This window comes from Neophocaena asiaeorientalis, unplaced genomic scaffold (assembly GCF_003031525.2).
Source record: "Neophocaena asiaeorientalis asiaeorientalis breed wild unplaced genomic scaffold, Neophocaena_asiaeorientalis_V1.1 scaffold404, whole genome shotgun sequence".
Classification (NCBI taxonomy): domain Eukaryota; kingdom Metazoa; phylum Chordata; class Mammalia; order Artiodactyla; family Phocoenidae; genus Neophocaena; species Neophocaena asiaeorientalis.
The window spans coordinates 1752683-1770523 of record NW_020172589.1 but is presented as its reverse complement, the minus strand read 5'-3'; the positions used below and the strand labels follow the sequence as shown (position 1 = coordinate 1770523).

At 36.3% G+C, this 17841-nt stretch overlaps 1 protein-coding gene across 1 annotated transcript in view; it reads left to right on the top strand.

The window, feature by feature from the left end:
* SPINK5 (serine peptidase inhibitor Kazal type 5) overlaps positions 1 to 17630 on the top strand; it is a 69944-nt gene extending 52314 nt beyond the window's left edge. The window contains exons 22-27 of the mRNA XM_024738264.1: positions 3123 to 3195; positions 4098 to 4225; positions 4379 to 4457; positions 10772 to 10902; positions 13319 to 13409; positions 17595 to 17630. Of these exons, the coding sequence (XP_024594032.1) occupies positions 3123 to 3195; positions 4098 to 4225; positions 4379 to 4457; positions 10772 to 10902; positions 13319 to 13409; positions 17595 to 17630 (538 nt within the window). The remainder of the gene's footprint in view (positions 1 to 3122; positions 3196 to 4097; positions 4226 to 4378; positions 4458 to 10771; positions 10903 to 13318; positions 13410 to 17594) is intronic.
* The last annotated feature ends 211 nt before the right edge of the window (positions 17631 to 17841 follow it).

The window sequence follows — 17841 nt, the reverse complement described above, 5'->3', positions numbered from 1 at the left end:
TAGGTAACCTTGATGGGTACTTATAGTTCTAAAATTTGATGCATGTATCACAGTGTTATTAATTATGGTATTTAATTGATATGCATTTAATGAGCACTTAATGCTTCTCCACACACATTTTTTTTCTCCTTGAAAAAAAATCACAATCTTGTGATTGTGGTACTACAGGCCATGTGATAAAATCTAGTTATTCCAAATGCTGCATTTTACAGATGAGAAAAACTGAATTTTTTTTTTTTAAGTACAAGGTCTCATGGGGGAGTGATTTCAGAGCTGAAACTAGAATCCAGTTCTTCTGAATACCAGCCTAGTGTTTATTCCATGTCATAAAATTCTTTAATAGAAGCAGGGTGGCAGAATGGGGCAGTGCTAGGGTATTAGCATCATATGGGTATTAGCATCATATGGTTATTTCAGCTCCATGTTCTTGGACAGGTTATTTCACGTCCCTAGGCTTTAATCTGCTCATATTTATAGTGGGGGTGGGGCAGCCATACTCATAGTAGCCACATGATGTTTCTTTTGAAAGTTAAATGAGAAAAACTATGTAAAACTCTTAGCACAGTGCCTAGCACAAAGGAGGTGCACAAAAAATGTGAATGGTCACTATTAGCACTGTCATTAGTGTTCAGTAAATAACAGGTGTCACCATTAATAGCAATAAAAGAATGACTATTAAGATCTCTTATGCTACCCTATGTTGCCCCTTTGCACACCTCATACTTCGTAGGTATGATGTACATAATTGAGATAGCTCTTCACATATGACTATTTCTTCCTGCATCACATATTAATAGTGGGTAATTTTGTGAAGGAACAAATGATGAATCTCAGATGCAAACAATTATTAAGATAAAACTTTGCTGATACAATCCATGTCATCTATGTTATAAGATACTTAACTGGGGCTTCCCTGGTGGCGCAGTGTCCGCCTGCTGATGCAGGGGACACGGGTTCATGCCCCGGTCCGGGAAGATCCCACATGCCACAGAGCGGCTGGGCCCGTGAGCCACGGCCTCTGAGCCTGCGCGTCCGGAACCTGTGCTCCGCAACGGGAGAGGCCACAACAGTGAGAGGCCCGCATACCACAAAAACAAAACAAAACAAAACAAAAAGATACTTACCTGGTACTCCAGGTAACAAAATATTTAACAACATAACAAAGTATTTAACAACATAAATCAAATAATTTTACAATCTTTGGAACCCATTCATCTGACAATAAATGGTTTTTGACGGCCTACTATATAATAGGCACTCTTCACGGACAGGTGCTCTTCAAGTGAACAAGACAAAATTCCTGCCATATGAAACTATAATATAGGAAAGACAGATTATAAACAAAGAAGTAAAAAGCTACATAACAAGACCAGGTGTTGATAAGATAAGTAAAGCAGAGTAAGGCAACAGAAAGGGATTGGAGGTGCTACTTTATGGTGTTTGGGGAAAGCCTGACAGTAAGGGAGACCTGAAAAAGGGAGTGAAATGAGCCAGCTGGCCATCTGAAGGAAGAAAGTTTCAGGCAGAGCAGAAGCCAATGCAAGTTTCTGTAGCTATATATGAAATTCGCAAGCTCAGGAAAGAGAGAGGAGGTCATTGTGTCTCAAGATTACTGCGTGGAAAATTGCAGAAATTAATTTGGAAAGATCATGTAAGGCTTTTTTAGGCCAAGAGAAGGACATTGGATTTTATTTTATGTGTGATCAGAAGCCACTGGAGATTTTTGAGCAGAGCTGTGATTGTAGATTGAATTCCACCAGACTGAATCATTACAGGTGGTCTCTTTTTCCTAGTATTTGATTAAGATGTCATGACTTTATTATATTTGTTTGAATCCTCAGGATACATTTACTACCACTTCCCTATTTCTTATATATGAAAAGGGAGCTCTGTAAAATACACACACACACACACACACACACACACATATTCATGTTATATACATTCATACACGTTTCTTTTAAGCATAAAGCCAAATGAAACTTTTTTTTTACATCTTTATTGGAGTATAATTGCTTTACAATGGTGTGTTAGTTTCTGCTTTATAACAAAGTGAATCAGTTATACATATACATATGTTCCCATATCTCTTCCCTCTTGCATCTCCCTCCTTCCCACCCTCCCTATCCCACCCCTCTAGGTGGTCACAAAGCACCGAGCTGATCTCCCTGTGCTATGCGGCTGCTTCCCACTAGCTATCTATTTTACGTTTGGTACACAGCCCTACTAGAGAATGGACTTGAGGATACGGGGAGGGGGAAGGGTAAGCTGTGACAAAGTGAGAGAGTGGCATGGACATATATACACTACCAAATGAAACTTTGAAGGAGAAATACGTGTACTAGAGTTCTGCAGTATTTGGATCTTGGGTCAACTGCATCAGAATCACCTGGCTTGCTTGTTAAAAATCAGGTTACTGAATCCCAATGTAGATCTTGTCAGTAAAATTGTTGGGATTGACGGTGAATCTGATTTTTAAAATCTCATAGCTGATTCTTAATGTACATGAAAACTTAGGAACCACTGGCATAAATATTTTATCAGAAAGGTGAAAGGTTAAAAAAAAAAACAAACCAAAAAACCATGATCCTAAGGTACTTCCTATATCACTTGTCTTCTTTCTATCTTGGGCTCCAATGATATTATAATGAATTGAAATGGTACTATAATAGATTGACCTACAAATTGAGGAGTAAGAATGGTGAATTGGTAAAGAATTAAAACCACAGCTTATGATAAAAAGGTGAAAGAACTGAGGAAGGCAGACTTGGAGACCTGAAACTTGCCTTTAGATATCTAAAGGATTAATATCAGGAAGAGGTAATGGATTCAGCAGGCTTGTTCTGTGTTTTCCTGAGAATGTGAAGTAAAACTAAAGGATGAAAGCTATAGGGAGATGAATTTGGATACAAATAAAGGAGACTCTGAGATTAACTTGACTTGATCTGCCTAGAATATCTACCCTGTAATGAGGGAGCTTCTTAATAACCAGTTACTGTCCATCTGTGAGAGGTGCAGAGAGGTTCTCTGTGAAGGAGGTGGTTTAGTATACATAAACTCTTAAGGCCCCTTCCAAATCTGAGTATGTGTCTGCAAGATGACTACTGACTCTTCTTTTCCAGGCAAAGAGAAGCAGAGGAAAAAAAAAAGAATTCTCGGAACAGATCAAATGGGAATGAATCAGCATTAGGAAAGGTGAATCATTAACTAGGTTTTGGCAAGAATGGTCTTTCTGTAAGTCATTACTTAACTATCAAAAATGTGGAAAGAGGTTGTCAATGTTACCAGTCAGGATATGCCCTTAGAACATCAGAAGTCATCGTTAATGGGAAGATCTATCCCTGATAACTTTTTCAGTGTAGAAATTTAACACCAGATGGAAATCTTTCGGTCTAACACTTTATAAAACAGTTTTATAAATAGTAGTTTAAGTATCTCAATAGCCTGGTCAACTAAGTTTTTTTTCAACCTCATTTTATAGATGGGGAAAATGAGGTTCGGCTGCTGTAACAAATTACTACCAACAGTGGTAAAGCAACCCAAATTCATCATCATACATTTCTGGAGTTCAGAAGTCCTAAATGGGTCTCACTGTGTTACAGCCGAGGTGTCAGTAGGGCTGCTTTCCTTTTTGGAGGTTCTGGGGAAGATCTATTTCTTTGCCTTTTTTAAAAATTTCTAGAAGTGCCTGCATTCCTTGGCTTGTTGCCATCTTTAAAATCAGCAGAGTTCAGTTGATTTTTTTTTTAAGCTGCATCATTCTGACACTGATTTTCCTGCCTTCCTATTTCACTCATAGGAATCTCTGTGATTACCCTGGGCCCAGCCGGATAATCCAGGATAATCTCTCCATTCTAAGGTCACCTGGTTAGCAACCTGAATTCCATCTTCAACTTTAGTTCCTGCTTGCCATGTGAGGCTACATATTTTCAGGTTCCAGGAATTATAACTTGGACACCTTTGTGGTCCGTTATAGAGCCTCCCACAGCAAGGTTAAGCGGCTGCCCAACTCCTGAGTCAAAATCTTCCAATTTTCAAACTCAGTCAAATACTACGTGAAAATAGCCATTTCCAATGTAATCCTTCCTTCTTTTCAGGATGTATGTGATCAGTTTACAAGTCAAATGGAAAATGGACAACTTACTTGCACCCAAGAAAGTGACCCTGTCCAGGGTCCAGGTGGCAGGACACATGGCAACACGTGTGCTATGTGTAAGGAAAAACTGTGAGTTATTTTTCAAAAATGGGCCTTTAGTTGTGAGTCTTAAAGGAAATAATCATTTCTCATCAGCTTGAGAAAATGACAATTATTTTTAAAGCACACCTGAGGTGTTTGTTCACTTTAGTTGAAGCGTTTCTTCTCATGTTTTTCTTCAAGGGGAAGGGAAGCAGCCAAAAGAAAAACGAAAGAGCAGGACTACATGAGAAACACAGTTGAAAAGAACAATGGAAAAGAGGTAATATATGTTAGATGTGCTTATACTTAAATTTGGATGATTGGTTGCAAGATTGATTCATTCAACAAATACTTACGGAATGCCTACTCTGTCCCAGTCGTTGTGGATATAATGATAAACAAGAAAGACATGGCCAGAACTTCAAAGAAACAGCATGGAATTCAATGCCCTAAGAGCAACTCTGATGCAATTACCACACATTTGCAGGAACAGTGGTAATTGTCAAATTATTGTTATTATCAAGTGGATTTTTTTTTCTGAAGTTTTAAAACAATTAAGCAAATAGATGCCAAAATTATACACAAGAAAAAAAAGTATCAAAAGCTTGGAGCTCCAGGTGATAAATTCTTGACTTGGCATTCTAGTGCCATCTTGTATTCAATTGGGGGTTTTAAAATAAGGTTCAGTGCTTTACGATAGCAGCACATAGAATATGACAACAGCACAATCTCTTCTAATCCATCTATGGACTTCAATTAGAAAAGTGAAATAGTGAAATTTCCCCAGGAAAGTTTTCCCATTAATGAGGCAACTTTTCATGAGTTCTATACTGACTACACAAAATGAAACATTAATAGTAATGTTCATTTTTGAAAAGCATGTTGGGAATTATGCATTTTGGTAGATGAATGGCTTTGAGAAAAGACTTTATTGTACAACTTCTGGATATCTATTCTATTTCTAATATTGATCATTTTTTTTCAAGTTTTAAAATATCTATTTTAGCAATTTCAAACAAGAAGAAATACTCTTTCAGCAGACCAGAAAGGCTCTTCACCCAACTTCCTCCCACTCCCCCTCCAAACCAAGTCCTTTTCCCAACAGCCTGGAATGCTATGCTGAACTTACTTATACTGATTATATACTTATGTAAATATAAATATGTAATTTTATACTTATTATATTTACATTGAGCCTAATGGAATTGCTTTTTTAGAGCTTTGCCAAGGTCAGGAGTAGAAAGAAGTAAAGAAGATATGAGAGCATGAAGTATATTCATTCACAAAGTGCAATCTTGAATTGGGTCCTAGAAGGGAGACTTTAGCACCTAATCTGATGACCCAAAAAAAGAAGAAAGAAAGGTATCAAACATGAATTTTATCTAATTATTTTCCCAAATCAAGTAGAATAATAGATGAGTTACACTAGTGAAATACATAGTAATTACATATTTCTAGTAAATTTGGCACTATACTAGGGATCCCTAAGCATGGAGAAGAGCTATTCACAAAATCTGCTGTTTTCCCCCCAGCTTTATTAAGCTATAGTTGACATAAAACATTATGTAAATTTGTGTACAACACATTGATTTGATAGACTTAAAGAATGTAAAATGATTACCATTATAGTGTTAGCTAACACCTCCATCACCTCACATAATTACCATTCCTTTTTTGTGGTGAGAATATTTAAGATCTACTCACCAACTTTGAGTGTATAACACAGTATTATTAGCTATAATCACCATACCATATATTAGAGCCCCAGAGCTTATCTTTTAACTAAAAGCTTGTACCCTTTGACCAATGTCTCCCATTTTCTCCAATACCATCCCCTGGTTAACGACCCTTCTATTCTCTGTTTCTATGAGTTCAGCTTTTTTAGATTCCACATATAAGTGATGTCATACAGTATTTGACTTTCTTTGTCTGACTTATTTAACTTAGCACAGTGCCCTCAGGATTCATCCAAGTTGTCACTAATGGAAGGATTTCCTTTTCTCATGACTGAATAATATTCCATTATCTGTGTCTGTGTGTGTGTGTGTGTGTGTGTGTGTATCTTGGCTCTTGTGAATAATAAAATCTGTTTTTTTTTTCAGATTTTTATTGGAGTATAGTTGATTTACAATGTTGTATTAGTTTCAGGTATGCGGCAAAGTGAACGAGTTATACATATACATATATCCACTCTTTGTTTTTAGATTCTTTTCCCATATAGGCCATTACAGAGTAGTGAGTAGAGTTCCCTGTGCTATACAGCAGGTTCTTATTAGTTATCTATTTTATATATAGTAGTGTGTATATGTCAATCCCAATCTCCCAATTTATCCCTCCCAAAATGTGTTATTTAAAAAAAAATTTACTGAAGTATAATAGTCATATAGAAAAAGTGTATATATCATAAGTGTACAGCTATTACTAAGTGATCATATCTGTGATATTAACACCAGATCAAGAAATAAGATACCACCAGCAGACCAGAAACCCGATCATGCTTCCTCCTGAATAACCTGGTTTTGAGCTGAGCTTTCTCTTGGGGAAGAGAACATTCATTATTCATTTTGTCATTCATTTACCTATCATTTATGCATTCTACAAATAATTATTAAGCACCTACTATTTTCCAAGCATTACTGTGCATATGAGAACAATAGCCATAAACAGAACAGATACAACTCTCTACACTTATGGAGTTTATACTGGAAGAACACAGATCATAGATGATGCGAATAAATAAAATGTAATAGCAAGGGGGAAATAAAGTAGAAAAATGCTATAGTAAATGCTGGGATACAATTTTAAGTAGCTTGTACAGGAAAGAGCTCTCTGAGAAGGTGACATTTGCATCTCCTAAAGGGATCAATTCCATACATGTAAGTGAGGGGAGAACATTCCAAGAAGAGGAACAGCAAAGCCTTGAGGCAGGGATCACAGTACAGCAAGGAGCCCAGTACAGTTGACACAGAGTGACCACAGAGACAGTCATAAAGGAGGCAGTCATTAAATAACAAGAGGCCATCTTATGTAGGATTTTGTAGACCATTTTAAAGGCGTTAGCTATTATTCTGAATGAAGGTTTTGAAAAGAGCAGTGACGTGATGTGATTTATGTTTTGAAAGAATGACTCTGCCTGCTGAATTGAAAATACACTGCAGAAGGACAAGAGAAAAATCTAGACAGCTAGTTAGCCACAGCAGTAATCCACAGAGGCTGGTTTATACCATGGTGGTAGTGGTGGAGGTCATGAGAAGTGGATGAATCCTAGGTCTATTTTGGAGGTGGAAAATTTGTTCAGAGTTGATGTGCTATGTAAGAAAAGAGAAGCATAATTCTGTCTTTGTTGCTTCTTTATAATCCTTTATTTTAGTAGTTCAATCTTGGGGCAGCAGATACCTGAAAAATACTAAGGATATACCTGGTTCAGTCCTACCTTTACCAGTGATTCTTAGAAGGGGCTTGTCTAAACTCTCCCTGAATTATCTCTATTGATAAGGAACTCACCAGAGTCTAAAACAGTCCCTTTAGATGTTTGAATTATTTAACAAAACAAATTAGAAAATACTTCTTTATACCTCTGAAATAATTATCAACAGACTACTATTACATTTTCTATTTCTTCTCAGAAAGTGGTTTTCAAGGAATTTGTTAATTCCATCTAAGTGGTCAAATTTATTGGCATACAGTTATTAATAACATTTCCACATTATCCTTTTAATATCTACATTTATATAGTGTACTTTTTATTTTTAATATTGCTAATATGTATTCCTTGCATTTTGTCAATTTTGTAAATAGTTTATCAATTTATTAATCTTTTCACACAACCAATGTTTGGCTTTGTTCTGTTTTCTATTTCATAAATTTCTTTATTATTTGTTTTCTTCTATTTCCTCTGAGCTTAATTTGCTTATTTGCTAGTTTCTTGAAATGGAGGTTTATTGATTTTAAAACTTTTTATGTATTTACTTAAAACTCTTCCTTCAGATCACTGAGTTAGCTACTGAGTGATATTTTGTATTTTCATTATCATTCAGTTCAAAACACTTCTACATTCCATTATGATTACTTTAGAGTCATGAGTTCTTTAGAAGTGTGTTGCTTAATTTCTAAATACTGAGGAATTTTATAGCTATCATATTTATTACTATAATTATTCCACTGTGATCCTAAAACTTACATTTTATGACTTCAATTTTGAAATTTATCAACACTGGCTTAATGACCCAGAATATGGTCTATTTTGGCAACAATTTCATGTCCACTTGAAAGGAATGTATAGTCTGCAGCTGTCAGATATAGAGGTCTATAAATGTCATTTAGGTCAAGCTGGTTAATTTTGTTTTTCAAATATTATACGTTGATATTTTTTGTCTGGGGTATCAATTATAAAAAGAAGTATGTTAATATTTCCATTTATGTTTGTAAATTTGCCTATTTCTCCCTTCAGTCAGTCAGTTTTTGCCTCAGATATTTTGAAACTATAGGTACATAAATGTTTGGGATTGTTAATTACTGAACTTATTATTTTATAATTAGAAATTCTCTTCTTTATCTCTGCTATTACTTCTTGTCCTAAATTCTACTTTGTGGGATATTAATATAGATATACCACCTTTTGTATGATGAGTGTTTGCATGTATATATTTTCCATCCTTTTACTTTGAACCTACTGGTTGAAATATAAAGATATAGTTAAAGAATCATTAGAGAAATGCAAATCAAAACTACAATGAGGTATCACCTCACACTGATCAGAATGGCCATCATCAAAATATCTACAAATAATAAATGTTGACAAAAATAAATAAATAAAAATAAATGCTGGAGAGGGTGTGCAGAAAAGGGAACCCTCTTGCACTGTTGGTGGGAATGTAAATTGATACAGCCACTATGGAGAACAGTATGGAGGTTCCTTAAAAAACTAAAAATAGCACTACCATATGACCCAGCAATCCCACTACTGGGCATATACCCCGAGAAAACCATAATTCAAAAAGAGTCATGTACCACAATGTTCATTGCAGCACTATTTACAACAGCCAGGACATGGAAGCAACTTAAGTATCCATTGCCAGATGAATGGATAAAGAAGATGTGGCACATATATACAATGGAATATTACTCAGCCATAAAAAGAAATGAAATTGAGTTATTTGTAGTGAGGTGGATGGACCTAGAGACTGTCATACAGAGTGAAGTAAGTCAGAAAGAGAAAAACAAATATTGTATGCTAACACATATATAGAGAATCTTAAAAAAAAAAAAAAAAGGTTCTGAAGAACCTAGGGGCAGAACAGGAATAAAGACGCAGATGTAGAGAATGGACTTGAGCACATGGGGAGGGGGAATGGGAAGCTGGGACGAAGTGAGAGAGTGGCATGGACATATATACACTACCAAATGTAAAATAGATAGCTAGTGGGAAGCAGCCACATAGCACAGGGAGATCAGCTCCATGCTCTGTGTCCACCTAGAGGGGTGGGATACGGAGGGTGGGAGGGAGATGCAGAGGGAGGAGAAATGGAGATATACATATAAGTATAGCTGATTCACTTTGTTATATAGCAGAAACTAACACACCATTGTAAAGCAATTATACTCCAATAAAGATGTTAAAAATAGTTATTATTAAAAAAAGATATAGTTAAAGTATACTTCTTGTAAATATTATAAGTTGAGTCATTTTGTTTCTCCAGTCTGATAATGTCTGTTCTTTAACTGAAGTACTTGGTCCTATTAATATTTAATATAATTATTGACACCACTGAATTTTAGTCTTTCATAATCCTATTTTTAAAATTTCTCTGTGTTTTTTTCCCTTTGGTCATACTTTAAGATTAGTAAAGTTGTTGTTATTATTATCATCATCATCATCATTATTAAACTCACACTTCCAAAAGACTAGCAAGAAGAAATAATGTTCCTTCATCTACATGAAAAATCTATGTATTTTTTACCTTGGGAAACATACTGACAACTAACATATACTGAGCACTTAGTGTGTGCCAAACACTGTATTATGTATACATATAAATGCATTATCTGATTTGATTCCCTAAAGCAAATGAGGCAAGAGCTATTATTATTCATGTTTTTCAGATGAGAAACTAAGGCTCAGAGAAGTCAGATAAATCACTCCTCTAATTAGTGGCAGAGCTGGGACTCAAAAACCCATATGGTTACCCAGCATTTACCTCTGAGTCTCTCCTTTCTAGATTGTATATAACCAGTGTCTTCATTTAAGAAAAAAAAAAAGGGATATTATTTCTTGCATGGTAGTTTTTTTCCTATGGGCATACCTCAGTTTATCTGTGCCCAGTATCATGTAGGATTTCTGTTTTCTTATTGCTTTGCTTTTCCCTTGTATCTTGGTTTAGCTACGTAACTTCCCTAGTAAAAAGAAGCCAAATCTAGGAGGTTAAATCTACCTAACAGTGGTGTGAAACGAATATGTGAGTTTGTATAACCTATGTTACAGTTCCTTTACTAACCATTTATTCATACATGATTGAGGAAATCAAGAGGTTTTCCCCAAGCTCATTATCTCTTGAGTGCCATTGAGCAAATGTACTTTATGTTTTGCTTGTTCAGAACTCTGAGATGTGCAAACACTACCGAGTATTACCCAGGATGGGTTACCTTTGTCCAAAGATTTTACAGCCTGTCTGTGGTGATGATGGCCAGACATACGACAATCCTTGCAAGCTCTGTCATGAAAATCTGTAAGTATACAAGTCCAATGAGTCCATCTTCCAGTGTAGAGGCTCTTGATGACAGTGCTGACCCACAGCAGTGTACTGATATGAATGTGAGGTGTGTTGCAAACAATTTACTAATCATAGCAGTTAAAATTCAAATGTTGTGAATGATCTTATTCATGCATAAAATAGAGAGGATTTAAGGTTATCCCTTTAATAAAACTGTTAATATAGTTTACTGAGTGGAAGAGAAAGGAAAAAGTGGTGAGTTACAATAATTAGAGAAAATCTAAGCCCATGTGCACTCATGGGAGCGTGAACATCATCTACCCTTCGTGGAAAGAGAAAAAAGTTGAAAATCATTGCGATACAGAGTCAGCCCAGCCTCTAATCTCTGAAGGCCTTATGACTACCTGATAGTCACAGATTTCCAATCCTCTCCAAGTCTTCTTGGAGCAGGAAGTGCTATCATGCAGAAGAAAGCACACTGGAGTAACCGGCAGACCTATTCTCAATTTATCACAATCTATCTGCAGGCATATTATCTCATCCTGAGATTCACTTTCTTCTCTGGAAAACTTGAGATAGTTCTCTGGGCCAGCTGACTTCACAGGATTATTGAGAAGAATAGCGATTTTTATTTTAGTTAAATACAAGGAATTTGTTTTAATACTTTAATTATTGGTTGTAGATGTGCTGTTGCTTTTCTGCTCGAATGCTATTTACTCTCATCTCCATTCACATTCTTCACCTGTTCCCAGCCTTCATTTGACCAGCTTTAAATAAGGGCATGGTGGCAAATCTTGACTTTTCTACCCCACCTCACCTCAGACTTACATTGCAGTCCATATATGTTCATTCTCTCCTTCTTAGAACACTGTAAGCAAGGCCCAGAATTTAAGGATGGGACTGATATCCTGCTTTTCAATCCCAGGAAAATATCTGAATTTACATTTATTTCCTTTTAAATCAACTAACTCACAAAAGCAAGAGCCATTCTGCAGTTCATATACATAGACTAAAATCTGAATATGAGTGCTTTATGTGTTATATCTGTAAGTAAGTCACTTTCATATTCACAGTTTCACTGAATCCTCACTGCTCACTACAGAGTGGTATCACCTTCATTGCACAGATGGTTAATCTGAGGCTCAGAGAGTCCAGGTAATTTGTTTAAAATGACAAAGCTAGGAAGTAGATCAGACTGGATTTTAATCTTGTTGATTTGGGTCTAAACACAGTTTTCTTTTCTCTCCACTACACTACTGTTATATCCAAGGCAGTAGTTCCTTAAACATTTGGGGATCAAAGATTCCTTTGATAATATAGAGAAAGTTACCTCTTTCCACAAAGGAAAAGAAAATGATGAAACATTAAAAATGTGGGCACATAAATCTCTTGAGATCTATCCATGGATCTTACAGAGTTTTAATAATTAAGGAATGTTAATTCTTAAATGTCTTAAATGTTTAAGGAATGAGTACAACCATTCATGAATCTGTTGCTATATATGTCTTATTTTCACCCCAGAAATCCTTCAACTTCTCTTTATTGTAAATGTCAGGCCCTAAATTATCCATCCAGTGCTCTCTACAAGCATTCCATTCACTGTATAAACCCACAGTAAGTTTACTCAAGGGAGCTTCAGAAATTATAGAAATGCCCATAATAAAAATATTGATAAAGGATTGTTTAGCTAAAGAACTGTGAGTATACATTAGGAAGAGAAGATTCAGGCTATCCCAGGCAAGATGGAACATTATTGGTTTCCATGGTCTTAGAGGAAGTTATAGGGAAGCAGTTTCAACTTGCACAATGTTCAAAGACAAAATGAACTGTCCTGATAGACAGTGAGTTTCCTATCACCAGAGCAAACAAGTAGATGTTTGCTATATAGTATTTCTTACGAGAAAGTCATTAAAATTCATCTTTTAAGATTCTTTCCAACTATTGATATAAAATTCACACTCTATGATCATATATTGTTATATTTTATAACATACATATAGAATTTATATATATTTATATAAAGTAATTTTACAAAATATATTCTATTTTATAATCTCCAAGTCATATTATAGGTATCCAATAAAGTCAAACTTCTCTCTGGGATCCAGTTTTCCCATCTATAAAATAATGGCTTTTGCTCTAAATGATCTCCAAGTTTATTTCTGACATTCAACAATTCCATGACTGTCTAGTGTACAGGAGAATGAAATGTGATGAAACAGATCCAGGCCTGGAGCACAAATCTGGGGCTCAATCAGGAGAGAGAGAATAAACCTGAATGATGCAGTTGAATGCAGATCCTGGCCCCTACCCCTAATTTCAGTTCTGGTTTGATGCCCAAATGTCATATTGATCCTTGGTTGTGTTTTGTCTTTTTTTTTCATTATAACTTTGAGTTTTCCCATCTTTGAAACTTCCTCTTCTGTTTTAGAATACGCCAAACTAATACACGCATACGCAGTGAAGGAAGGTGTGAGGAGAAGAGCAACCCAGAAACAACACCTCTCAGCATGCCAGCATCTGTAAGTACACCGGTGTTCATGATTACAGTGTCAGAACCAGGTGGTTCTGCTTCTGTTCTCTTGAACTGAGTGATGGACACTTCTCTGGCCAGGGAAATGATACTAGGTTAGATAACCCCAGAATTGGTCAAATCTTCATTGTGAAGATAAGTTATTACTGAAATATGTGGGAATAAAAATATAGTAGTTAACATTTTTAAATGTTTACAGTTTACTGGGATCAATGACAGACTGTTTATGAGCAATGTACATAATGTAACACTTCTGCAGGGTTGATTTTATTTTCTGTGATCTGCAATACAAAGATGAGACAGAGACCAAGCGAGGTCAGGTACTGAAAGAAGTGGACTTAAACCTTATATCCTCTTATCAATACCTTGCATTAAGCTGTTTACCAACATGAAAAGTTGCCTTTTTCATTTAAATCCCTACAAGGATGTTATGACACACATTACAGTACTTTCACCTTATCTGAGGTTTTGCTTTCCATGGTTCTAGTTACCCAAGGTCCAAAAATACTAAATGGAAAATTCCAAAAATAAACAACTCACAAGTTTTAAATTGTGTGCTGTTCTGAGTAGCATGATGAGATCCTGTACCGTCCTGCTCCATCTCACCCAGGAGGTAAATCTTCCCTTTTTCCAGCATAGCCCACCTCTTAGTCACTTACTAGCCATCTAGGTTATCAGATCAACTGTCATGACATCACAGTCTTTTGTTCAAATCACCCTTATTTGAAGGAATAATGCCCCCAGGGTGCAAGAGTAGTGACACTGGCAATTCGTATATGCCAAAGAAAAGCCAAAAAGTTCTTCCTCTATGTGCAAAGTAAAAGTTCTCACCTTAATAAGGGGGAAAAAAATATTGTGTGCTGAGGTGCTCAGACCTTTGGTAAGAATGAATTTTCTATCCACGAAATTGTGAAGAAGGAAAAAGAAATTTATGTTAGTTTTGCTGCTCCACCTCAAAGTGTACAAGTTACAGCCACATTGTGTGATAAGTGCTTAGTTAAGATGGAAAAGGCATTAGATTTGTGGATGGAAGACGAATAGAAAATGTGTTCTGACTGGTGGCAAGGTGCTGGGCCAGAAAGCATCAAGCCTCTACCAAGACTTCAGCAAGGGATGCCGTGAAATTAGTGACACCAAGCCATTTACTACAAGTAAAGTATGGTTACACAGATTCAGGAATAGATTTGGACTGAAAAATATAAAAATTACTGGAGTGGCTGCGTCTGCCAGTGAAGAAGCTGCTGCCACATTTCTGACAGAGTTGAAAAGGTTGATTAAAGAGAAAGGATGTCATACAAAACAAGTCTTCAATTACAATGAGGCTCCTCTGAAAGAAGATACCCAACAGAACCTGCATTCATAAAAGTGCAAAGGAGGCACCAAGGCATAAAACATGGAAAGCCAGATTAACTCTGGTACATACCACAGGGCATATGATTAAGCCAGGCATAGTATACAGAGTGAAGAACCCACTTGCTCTCAAAAACAAAAATTATCTGCCTGTGTTCTGATACCATAATCAGAAAGCATGGGTGATAGCCATCTTGTTTATGGAATGATACCACCAATGCTTCAACCCAGAAGTGAAAAAATACTTGGAAGAGGAAGGCTTGGAATTTAAAGTCCTACTAATAACAGACAATGCACCTGGCCATCCTGAATCTATTTGCTATGAAAATGAAAATTTCAAGGTTGTATTTTTGCTTCTATATATAACCTCATGACTTCAGCCCCTTGACCAGGGCATCATTCAATTTGTCAAGGGCACATACACCTGCCTGGTATTTGATCAGCAATTGATGCAGACCCTAATGTGGACAAAACGCACTGCTGGAAATCATTCACTATTGCTGACACAATAACATTCCTCGAAGCTGCAATGGATAAATTAGACCTAGAAACTGTAAATGCCTGCTGGAAAAATTTATGAAGTCATGAATGATTTTAAAGGCTTCCTGGGGATCAATGGAGAAGTTAGGAAAATCATTCACAGGGCAAGACAAGTTGATGGAGAAGGATATTCCGACATGCTTGATGAAGTGGAAGAACATATTGAAGGCCACCGAGAAGTGTTAAAGACTGAGGAATTGGAAGAACTTATTGAGTCGTCTACAGAGGGAGAGGAAGATGAAGAAATTGAAGCAGAACCAGCAATGTGAACATTACCAAAATTTGCCAAAGTGTTTCAAATTGCACAGATATTAAAGGAAAAAATTATGGAATACGATCCTTGGATGGAACACAGCATTAAAGTCACCCGTATGATCACCAAAGGATTACAACCTTTGCAGCAACACTTTGATGAGTTATTAAAAAAGAGTGACACCTTCCGATTACAATGTCCTTCCAAAAGTTTTTGGCAAAAAAAAACCTTAAGCTATCAAAGATTCCCAACCATTGATATTATCTGCTCCTGTCATCCAGCCATCAACATCGTCATAGTTTGATGGATTACCTGAAGCAGATGATCCTCCTTGTGGCCTATTCAGAAGGTCAATGGTAGCCTAATGCTGTGTCACAGTACCTATGTCATTCACCTCAATCTCATCACATAGGCACTGTATTATCTCATATCACCACAAGAAGAAGGGGTGAGTACGGTGCAATAAGACATTTGAGAGAGAGAAAGAGAAGGACCACATTCACATAACTTTATAATTGTTCTGTTTTATTATTGTTGTTGTTAATCTCTAACTGTGCCTGATTTATAAATTAAACTTTATCAGAGGTATGTATGTATAGGAAAAAAACATAGTATATATGGGGTTGGGTGCTATCTGTGGTTTCAGGCATCCACTGGGGATCTTGGAACATATATCCCGAGGGTAAGGAAGACCAATGTGCTGAGTTTAACGTTCTCCCTGGTGATGGCATTTGAGGAATCTCTTCCTCAGGCAAGAGGATATGTGACCTGGGGAAAAAACTAGGAATTTTCAAATAAGAGAAAACTTTTTGTCACCAGATAAATATGGGTTCAGAGTTTTTGATGTTTTTCATATGCGAGACATTTGGCAAATCACATAAATACGTAAACCAAAGCTCTCACTGAGTTATTGAAAATATTTAATAAATACTTTTAAGCATTTGGCCCAGTGTTTAAAACGCAATGGCATTTATTATTATCATCAGGCCTAGGAGCCTAAAGAATGAATGTAGAGAAACAGACCCCGGCACAATGCTTATTTCTTTTAAATAATAAATTTATATTTGGTATTAAAATATACTTATCTTTAATAAAACAATATTTTAATAAGTTAAGATTTGATAGCTAGTTATTATTATTCACAACTGTTTTTACTCTATTCCACTGGCACAGAAAGCTTTGGCAATAATGGAATTAAAAACAATTCTGCCAGACTTGAGGATCTTAAGCAATACCAGATGAGACCATATTCAAAAGATCAGCGAGCCTTGATATGGGAAAGTGGAAAAACAAGAGCTATAAGCTAGGTGTTTCTGGTTTCACACTGGCAGCTGGAACGCAGGGTAGGAGGCAGGGTACTGGAATGAAGTCAGGAGACCTTCACTGTTTTCTCATGCGGGTTAAAAAAGTCATTTATCTACTCTGGGCATTACACATATATAAAGAGAGGTTTTAAACTTTTGCTCTAGTCCCTATGTTGTGTTGGCTATCTTCTTATCTTATTAGATATAAACTGTTAGTGGTCTGCTTCTCATTTTTATTGCCAGAATATCCTGTCTCCCCATCTTAAAAACATACCTGGTCACATACATCTCAAACAGGGAGGTAAAAATAATCTTTATGCAAGTCTTATAGACCACACCTTAGACTATGCCTTGCTGTAATCTCATGTAGACAACATGATGCAAACTACTTTATGAGGAATTTGCCATAGAATAATATTAATAAGATGTATTTATTCAAATAATGAAGCATCTCGCCAGAGCTAAGAACAAAAGGTTTTGCAAGTTCCCTCCTTTCATTTTGGGGTGTTTTTTTTTCTCGCTAGAGTTATATAACAGGCATTATTAATGACAGGAATTATTTATGGTTTTATCTGATGGAACAGATCATTAGAGCAAGAGGTGTCCTGGGCATGGGTTCAATTCCTGCTGTATGATTCAATTATGTGATATTGGATACCCCAAGGTGATATGGGTGGGTCATGGCTCAGGACCGCTCTGATAATCATTATGGGTGTAAATCCTGGAGGCTGGAAACTATTGCCTAAACCTTGTTCCTCTGTAGAAGATTCTCTAAGAGAGTCTGGAATCCCAAGAATGAATAAAAGGCCTGGCAGTCACAACTTTCCTGGAAAAATAGACTGAAAATCCTACTTTTACTTCCTATTCTACAAGGTACTTTTCATTATACAGTAACTACTAAGATTAATTTAATATAGAGCTTTATCTGCTCTTTCCTTCTGCATCCTCACAGTAAATCTGCATTTAGGGCAGGG